At 44.9% G+C, this 9,423-nt stretch overlaps 1 protein-coding gene across 1 annotated transcript; it reads right to left on the reverse strand.

Moving 5' to 3' along the window:
- Window positions 1–2,873: 2,873 nt before the first annotated feature.
- On the reverse strand, window positions 2,874–7,595 carry LOC106525858 (uncharacterized protein K02A2.6-like). The gene is given in 3 exon segments (XM_014020225.1): window positions 2,874–5,520; window positions 5,522–7,188; window positions 7,191–7,595. Coding segments are annotated over 3 exon segments (4,023 nt in total). The 5' UTR covers window positions 7,483–7,595; the 3' UTR covers window positions 2,874–3,456.
- Between the last annotated feature and the right edge of the window lie 1,828 nt (window positions 7,596–9,423).

Here is a 9,423-nt window from a genome sequence, read left to right on the forward strand (position 1 = left end):
CTCTATCAAGAATGAGAACATCCTCATCTCTGAAAGAGTGACCGCTGGCCTGTAAATGAGTGAAAACTGCAGAGTTCTGGCCATTAGATGTACAAATATATCCTGTTAACTTTAGCTTGTTGTAACTGGTCAATGATGTGTTCCCCTATTTGATATACATTTATTAAATCAATGTAATATTTGTCTAAATGGTTTATAGATTAAGCATGCTCATTTATGATAGATCTGTGCCTGTTATTGTGTGACAACTACTATGTAACTGAGATAATAAAGATTTTTTAACTTGTTTTATTACTTATTGTTATTCGTTCCTTCAGGACTTTAATGTGTAGCATGTGGTTGAATTTAAAAAGAGACTTTATGTTTTTCTGTGCAGAAAACTGCTCACATAGCAAAATGTGTCTGGTTCAGTTCTGGCCRACACAAGGTACTAAATCTCAGTGACCCAGATGTGGTTTGTCAGAGATGGCCCTTGCTTGGGCCAGCACCACATATACTAAACTACAACCAGGCCCGTCATCTTAAAAACAATGCCATTGTTTCCAGACCAGYCCCACATTTGGTTGACAAACTACTTGCCATGCCAGCAGTCATCCAGCAGGACCAGCTTGATACCAGATCTGGCCCATATGTTTGATATGTGGGTACATGACATGGTTGAATTTAAAATTAAAATTTACCTTTTTAAACACATGAAACTGGGCTGTTTTAACAGAAAAGTGAATGTACCAAACTTGTGGATTCCATTGTTCTTCCAGCTTATGGTAAGGATCATTGTTGATCCACGTTTTTATACATATAGAATGAGTGAAACTATTTATGTCTATGCAGTGGAGCGAGAATGAGGGGAGAAACAGAAGGGTGATGCTGTTTGAAGAAAGCCCCTTGGGGCTTAAGAGGTTAACAAGTTGATCTTAATCTCATCAGTCCATAGTTGTTGTTCCAGAACTGGAAAGGCTTGTTTGGCAAACTCGAAGTTATAAAAAATAATTCACGTCACATCTTTTTCTGAAAACCATTGTCTTATTTGAAGCACGGAGTGGGAGGGAGCAGCAAAGTAGTCTGATGGAACAAACACCTCCATCCAGCTGTCACCCCCTACCTCTGCTGAACAAACTATTTTAAATTACATTCAATACATGCTYGAAAATAACCAATTAGAAAACATCAGTGACGAAGTGGAGAGAAGGGGCCAGTTAAGTACAAACTGAGGGAGAGAGAAAATGAGCATCACCTGRGAGTTTACACGTGGAGTCAGAAAGGCAGAGGAGACAATCATTTCTAACACATTTCTGAGGATCAGTGATTGTAAAACAAGAACTACTAACAATATTTACAAAAAAAAAACAGCCTGGTTGTTTTTACAGAGGCTGAGAGCAGACATTTTCTGCTTAGAATTTTTTCCCGATGGTTTTCCTCTTGTGTATCATCCAGTAACCATGAAGATGGCTGCCTGGTCCCCTCGGATGGTCACTGATGATGTTTAGTATATCAGCAGGATCACTTAAGTGTAAARGCCTGCTGAGCTGCAGTCAGGCCAGCCGTCTCCTCAAATGATGAGGCCTTATATGAAACTTATCTGTACAAGACAAACTGTGATCAGTGCATTGGTCAATACCAGGTTCTCCACAATCTGACATTTTCAGCTGGAGTTTGTTCTTGGCAAGGTTTCAAGAACACTGAAAAAACACTGATCATGAGCATTCAAGAAAAGATAATCATCTCGTCATCTGTCTTCTCGTGATAATGGAAGAAATTAGCTCATCTAGAGAAAACCATCTGGAAAAATTATATGCAGAAAATATCTGCTCTTGGCTTCTTTAGTCTTTTGTATGATTGCAGATACGAAACAGTAAAAAAAAATCTGAGACATTTCAGTTTTCTGACTTCTGTTTCAGGGATTTCAGTTTGGATTGTGGTTGGTATGATCACAGAAGCAGCAATACTAACATTATCAAGTTTCAGAGGAGAGATCAGTCCCATGACGCAGACAGACGGGCAGGCAGGATCAAAAATAAAAAGGTAAAGAAAAGAAAAGGCCAGCGGGGTGGCAATCAAAAAAAAATCCAAAACCCAAAACAGGAGAACACAGAGGGGAGCCAGGACAAAAAACAAACAATGACTGGACGAAGATGTGGGAGAGAAGGACTGATTAAAAACAGAGCTGGGTGTAGTGAAAGTGGAGACAGCTGTGATTACAGAGTGCAGATAGGTCCATCCGTTTTCTTCATCTTATCCAGGGTTGGGTCGCAGGGGAAGCAGCCTAAGCAGACTCAAAAAGAAAAAATAAATAGGTCCTCTGGATGGGTTCTTCTTTAGTGAAACGTTTCGTCTCTCCTCCAAGAGACTTCATCAGTCTGATGAGTTTCAGTTGAAACTCAGCCTTATAAGCCCTGCCTCCACCTGGACAAACAGGTTAGTCATATGCAAAAGAGGGCCATTGACTAACAATAGGCTTTGATTGGCTCTATTGTTCATAGAGGGTCATGTGCCCCATCACCTGACTCGTGTCGTATTATGTGAATGTAGTGAATGCAAGCGAGGGATTTTAACATCCCCTTGTTTTTGTCCCTCCCTGTGTTGGTTATCATTGGGGCCCTGATTCACACCTTTTGCTTACAGGGGGCTGAGTCATACTTGCAATGACAGTGTTGTAGGCGGAAGACAAATGGACACGAAGGCCTCCACCTCTGTTTAATGGTGGTTTTTCTTCACAAAGATGGCTTCCTTTACTCCTCTCTCAAACCAATGTTCCTCTCTATCAAGGATGAGATCTTCTTCCCTGAAAGAGTGGCCGCTGGCCTGTAGATGAGTGAAAACTGCAGAGTCCTGACCCGACGACGTAGCTCGTCTGTGCTGGCTCATTCTTTTGAACAGTGGCTGTTTTGTTTCCCCAATGTATAAGTGATCACAGTCCTCCTGACACTTAACAGCATATACTGTATGTGATATCTTCACTCTTAGGAATGATGTCCACTCTCAGCAGATACAGTATATTTAAAATTCTTTTTAATGCTCTTCACAGCTTACAGTTAGAGTACCAGTTCTGTATAACACATGAGGTAACTTCTTCTGCTCTAAATCTCCTGCAGTAGCTTTTTAGGTTCTTCTCTGCTACTGCCTCTAGTGGTGTTGGGTGGTAACACAACCCAAAACAAAAGATTACTAAATCAGGATACCACATTCCTCCCACTTTAAGAGTAAACTATGCCGGTGCAATTTAACATCACCCAACCCTCAACTGGTCACAAAACTTACTACCTGAAATTATTTATGTCAAAAATGTCTTCTTAGCTGCAGCAGGAGCATACYAAATTCCAACAGTCCTACGCAAAACAAAATAACAAATTCAGGGTTTTTTAAACATAATACAATAAACTAACATAGAAGGTGGGTAGACAACCATCCTTCCAGTGAGTCCCAGAGCGCATTCTTGCTCTTACTTGAGGGAGCTCGCTATTTACTCACAAAATCCCTTAGATAAGAAGGAGTCTGTTTCCTGCGCTCAGAGCGGCGCAGAACTGGTGGTGGATCTGCTTTGGCGTCCGTCGCTACTGCTTTCTCTGCTGGAGAATGAACCTGAGCTGCTTCCACAAGCTCTTGCATTTCCCTTCCCACTGAAGATGAAACAACAGAGTCTGTTGGCCTTTGAACCATCTCCTGTTCTGGAACCTGAAGATTATAGGGCTCCCTAGCCATGTCAAACACAGATGTTCCCATCACTGATGCATGTCGTTTTCGAATTTGGTCCACATGACGTCGTAAGACACGTCCATCTCCTGTCTGCACAGTGTAAGATACAGGACCTGTGTTTTGTACGACAGCGGCAGGAACCCACTTTGGTCCGTGACTATAGTTCCGGACGTACACATCATCGCTGGGAGAAAAACGTCTCCATCTGCTGTTCTTGTCATGATGTTCTTTCTGTTTGTTCTGTCTCTTTTGTATTCTTGACTTGATGTCAGGCAGCAGGAGATCCAGTATTGAACGCAATCTTCTGGACATCAGCATTTCAGCAGGCGACAAGCCTGTGGCACTTCGTGGTGTAATTCTGTAGTTGAACAGAAATCTTGCCAGCTTTGTTTCCAAAGTGTCCCCCTTTGCTTTCTTCAGGCCCTGTTTGAACGTTTGTACAGCTCTTTCTGCCAGGCCATTTGATGCTGGGTGGAAAGGTGCTGATGTAACAWGKTGTATMCRYTTRTGCTTCAYGAATGTTTCAAACTCTTGACTGGTGAAACATGTGCCATTGTCTGACACTATTATCTGGGGCAGGCCGTGTGTGCTGAAACATTGTCTGAGCTTTTCTATTGTGACTTGACTTGTCGCGTTGCTTGTGGGATACACTTCAAGCCATTTTGAATGTGCATCTATTACAATGAGAAACATTTTTCCTAAGTGAGGGCCAGCATAATCAACGTGTAGCCTGCTCCAGGGAGTTTCTGTCCATTCCCAAGGGTGGAGAGGTGCAGCTGCTGGAGACTTCCTGTTTTCCTGACAAATGTGGCAGCACTGTACTTCCTTCTCTATGTCAGCATCCATCCCTGGCCACCACATGTATGAACGTGCCAAGCCTTTCATTTTGGAAATGCCAGAGTGTGTGTGGTGCAGTTGTTTCAAAAGGGTGGACCTTACCTTCTTTGGAACAACCACTCTAGCTCCCCACAACACACATCCGTCTCTCACACTCAACTCGAACCTTCTCTGACTGTAGACCTTGAACTGTGTGTCCACTTCTTTGGGCCAGCCCTTTAAACACCATGACAGCACTTGTGACAGTATGTTGTCTCTTGCAGTACACAGCTTTACCTGAGCTGTAGTGATTGGTGGATCGTCCATCAGGTCCAACATGAGGACTTGTCCTGCGTCGTCCTCCTCCTCCTCAACCTGTGGCAGTGGCAGCCGACTCAGTGCGTCTGCATTGGCATGAACTTTGCATGCTTTGTAGACTATGGTGTACTCGTATGCTCTCAGCAGGGTAGCTCGTCTTTGCACTCTCGGTGACCCCATCTGTGGTACAGGTTTCTGTTCATGGAAAAGAGATATCAGTGGCTTGTGGTCGGTACTGATTGTGAATCTACGACCGTAGAGATACCTGTGAAACCTCTTGATTCCAAAGATGATGGCTAACCCCTCCTTGTCGAGTTGTGAGCAACGCTTCTCCACTGGTGTTAATGTCCTTGACATTAAACCTAAAGGTTTTTCACTTCCGTCTTCCATCATGTGTGACAATCCTGCGCCTACTCCATACGGTGAGGCATCACATGCAAGCACCAGGTCTTTGTCGGCTGAGTAATGACACAGTACTTTGGCTGACTTTAGCAGCTGTTTAGATAAATCAAACGCCTCCTCCTGTTCTTTATTCCAACTCCACTTAGCATCTTTCTTCAGCAGCTGGTATAATGGTGCCAAGCATGTGGAAATGTTGGGAAGGAACTTGTAGTAGTTTAGGAGACCCAGATAAGCTTTTAGTTCCATCACTGTTGTTGGAGGTGGAGCTTCCTCGATGGCTTTCACTTTTGCTTTGCACTGGGTGCAGGCCTTCTGCATCAATCCTATGACCCAAATATTCCACCTGATCCTGTAAGAAAGCACATTTACGCCTGTGAAGCCACAGGCCAGCTTCCTTGAGTCTTTTGAGTACCTCATCTAATGTTTGCAGGTGCTCGACTGTGTCTCTACCTGTCAGCAGTATATCATCTAAATATACCACAACCCTGGGCAGACCTTGTAACAKGCTTTCCATCGTCCTCTGGAAAATAGCTGGGGCTGATGACACGCCGAATGCTAGTCTGTTGTAGGTGAAAAGACCACGATGTGTATTTATTGTCAGGTATTTCTTTGACTCTTCATCCATGACAATCTGCTGATACGCATGGTTTAGATCAAGCTTTGTGAACTGTTTCCCACCTATTAGTGCATTAAAGAGGTCTTCRACACGGGGAATAGGATATTGTTCAAGTGATGAAGCATTGTTTATGGTTAACTTGTAGTCGCCACACATTCTGACAGATCCATCAGGCTTAAGAACAGGTACAATGGGCGCTGCCCACTCCGCATACTTCACTGGGGTTATGATGTCGTCCTTCAGGAGCCTTTCTATCTCCTCATCAACCTTGGCCCTCATGGCATACGGGACTGAGCGGGGCCTGTAGAATTTGGGGCAGGCATCTGTAGATACACGGATTGTTGCTTGCGTTCCTTTTAACATACCTAACTCTTCTTTAAAAACTTCTTCATGTCTCGAGAGAAATTCGTGTAATCCCTGTGCCTCTGTTTTCACATGCTTAATCTCATCCCATTTGAGCTTTAACTCTTCCAGCCACCCCCTGCCAAACAGGCTTGGTCCAGTTCCCTTCACTACCACTAGGGGCAATGTTTTGGTTTGGTTTGCATAGTTCACCTCAACCTGAGCCACCCCCACAACTGTTATTTTCTCTCCACTGTATGTCCTAAGAGAGAGTTTGCTTTCTTTTATTTGTGGTRGACTTTCTTCATGCCACATCTCACAGAACTGTTTTTCATTCATAACACTGACACTACATCCCGTGTCTATTTCAAACTTTACTTCTTTTCTGTTTACTTTCACCTTTACTTCAAATGGTTCAACTCTTTGAATAGAAGTTTTGGTTTTCAAACATGCTAGAGTGAATGCTTCCTCATCTTGATCTGAACTGCTTTCATCCTTTTGTTGTTCACATACCTTGTGTGATCTGTGTGGCTGCCCCCGGTGACCAAACTTTTCCTTGGGGCGCACATCATCTTCTCTTTTATTTCCAGATCTGCATGCTCTGGCGATGTGTCCAACTTTTCCACAGCTGTGACATTTGGAGTCTTTAAACTTACATTTGGTGGCGGTGTGATTTTTCCCGTGACATCGGTAACACTCTTTTTCTTTCTGTTTCCAACTTCCTCTCGTGTCTCTCTCCTCTGCCTTCATGTTGTTACATGTTGCTGGCTCCTGCAGGTCATGAGCATTTCTGTTCGCAGCTTCCGCAGCTACAGCAATCTGAAATGCTTTCTCAAAAGTCAGATCAGTCTCTGATAGTAGCCTTCTTTGAATCCTATCATCATTGAACCRGCACACCAGACAATCCCTCAACATCTGTTCCAATGTAGCACCAAAGTTGCAATCCTGAGCAAGCTGCCTCAGCTCTGCTATATATGCGCTGATGGATTCAGTGGGCTGACATGAAGAGAGTCAAATTTGTACCTTTGTACAATCTCACTTGGTTTAGGATTGAAGTGCTCTTTCATTGTTGTTACCAACTGCATGTAGGTTTTAGAGCTGGGCTTGTCCGGGCTCACTAGGTTTCTCATTAGCTTGTATGTAGCTGGTCCCACCACGCTAATGAGGATAGCTCTCTGTTTGTCCCCATCATTAATGTCATTGGCTTTAAAAAATTGATCGAGAATCTCGCAGTATTCTTCCCATGTCTGCTCTTTGGCATCAAATGCTGACAGAATACATATCATTGCACTCATTTTTGTAGTTGTACATCACCTTAGTTAGATCTGTTGTTAGTCTTCTTGCTTTCACTTTCACCTCCACTGGCCACATGCATCCAGACAAGCTCTGTGTCTTGAATCAGGCACAATCCACGTCCATCCAGTATCCTCGTCGCCAATATGTGATATCTTCACTCTTAGGAATGATGTCCACTCTCAGTAGATATATTTAAACTTCTTTTTAATGCTCTTCACAGCTTACAGTTCGAGTACCAGTTCTGTATAATACATGGGGTAACTTCTTCTGCTCTAAATCTCCTGCAGCAGCTTTTTAGGTTCTTCTCTGCTACTGCCTCTAGTGGTGTTGTGTGGTGACACAACCCAAAACAAAAGATTACTAAATCAGGATACCACACTATATTACTCTGTTTTTGACGGGGAACTGGATCTTTGGGGTCAACTAATCTTTGTCGTAACGTGTTTTGTGGTTTGAAAGCCACTGGGACGTCATGTTTAGAGAATAAACGTCTCAGTTTTTCTGAAACCCCCGACACATATTGAATGACGACGGGTTTGGGTCTGGGTTTAGGGTCTTCATTTTCAGCTGGTTGTTGGCTGGAATCCTGTTTGGGTTTCTTGTCTGTTTTCAGAAAAAGCCAGTTAGGATAACCGCACTGCTCCAGAGCCTGTCTTGTGTGTGACTTCTCTTTCTCCCTGGCTCCTGTGTTTGTGAGGACACTGTCTGCTCTGTGGTACAGAGTTCTGATGACTCCTAACTTGTGTTCCAGTGGGTGATGGGAACCAAAATGCAAATACTGGTCTGTATGGGTGAGTTTGCGATACACGTCAGTTTCCAACCGTCCTCCATCTGAAACTGAGACATCACAGTCCAGGAATGCCAACCTGCCATCTTTTACTGTACATCCTCTCGTGTGAACTTTATATATTTATCCACAGAGTTGATGTGATCAGTGAAATAGTGGACTTCCTGGGATTTAATTTTAACCCAGGTGTCATCAACAAACCAAGAGAGACCCAGACTTCCCTCTCCCCAGCCTCTTAGAGTCTTTGAATGAGTGGGTGAGATGATGAGGGACTGTGTGACTGTGTTTGTGTATGCCTGAATTTTTGTCAGGCTGGGACTTGGGCGGCCCCTTCTTCGGGTTCATTTGAGGGCCCACTGCTTCCCCTGCCGCGCAGCCCTCTGGTGGGTTGTGTCCTTGCCCGCCGGCGRGCTGGTGGCTCTCGTTGTCCAGGGTTGGGTGCTTGGGCATGTGCCGGCTCGGCCCAGTGGCTGCCCAGTGGGGCTTGGGTCCCCTGGCCCTGTCGGACCTTGGCCTGGGGGCGGGGGMTTGCGCCCTGGGGGCCCAGGCCTCTGTGTCCATGCCTGGATCTGCTCTGGCGCGGTGGTGTTGGCGGGGCCTGTGAGCTTGTTGCTGCTGACCCCAAGGGTTTACTGCGTGAGGTTGCTGGTGGGGCACTCCCTGTTCTCTCCTGTGGCCCCCTTTGGGGGTTGGGTGGGCGGCCCTCCTGGCGCGGGTGCTCTGGGGGCTCCACGCTTGGGGTCCCTCTCTGGGTCTTCGGTGCTGGTCTCCCTTATGTCGCTTCTGGCTTTACGGGTCGGGTCACTGGTCCTCCACAGTCACTTTTAAACATTCCATTGGAGAAGGTCTTGTATATACATGCATGTTCACAGCCGCACACAAACAGGTGTTTACATCCTGGGTTTTCTGGTTGGACACTGATTGAATATGTGCATATATACTGTATAGGTGTCCCAATACCAGTATCGGTATCGGGTCCGATACCAGCATCAAGTACTCGTACTAGTACTCGTAAAAGTCGGCCGATACTCTTAACCGATACCGCTTTTGTCCCCTTTTTTGTTCCTCCTGTGCTGCGCTGCAGCAGAAAGGGTAAACAACAATCCATACCAGGCGGTGGCGCTAACGCACTGACAAGTTATTTCCGACCGCA

This window comes from Austrofundulus limnaeus, unplaced genomic scaffold (genome assembly GCF_001266775.1).
Source record: "Austrofundulus limnaeus strain Quisiro unplaced genomic scaffold, Austrofundulus_limnaeus-1.0 Scaffold245, whole genome shotgun sequence".
Lineage (NCBI taxonomy): Eukaryota > Metazoa > Chordata > Actinopteri > Cyprinodontiformes > Rivulidae > Austrofundulus > Austrofundulus limnaeus.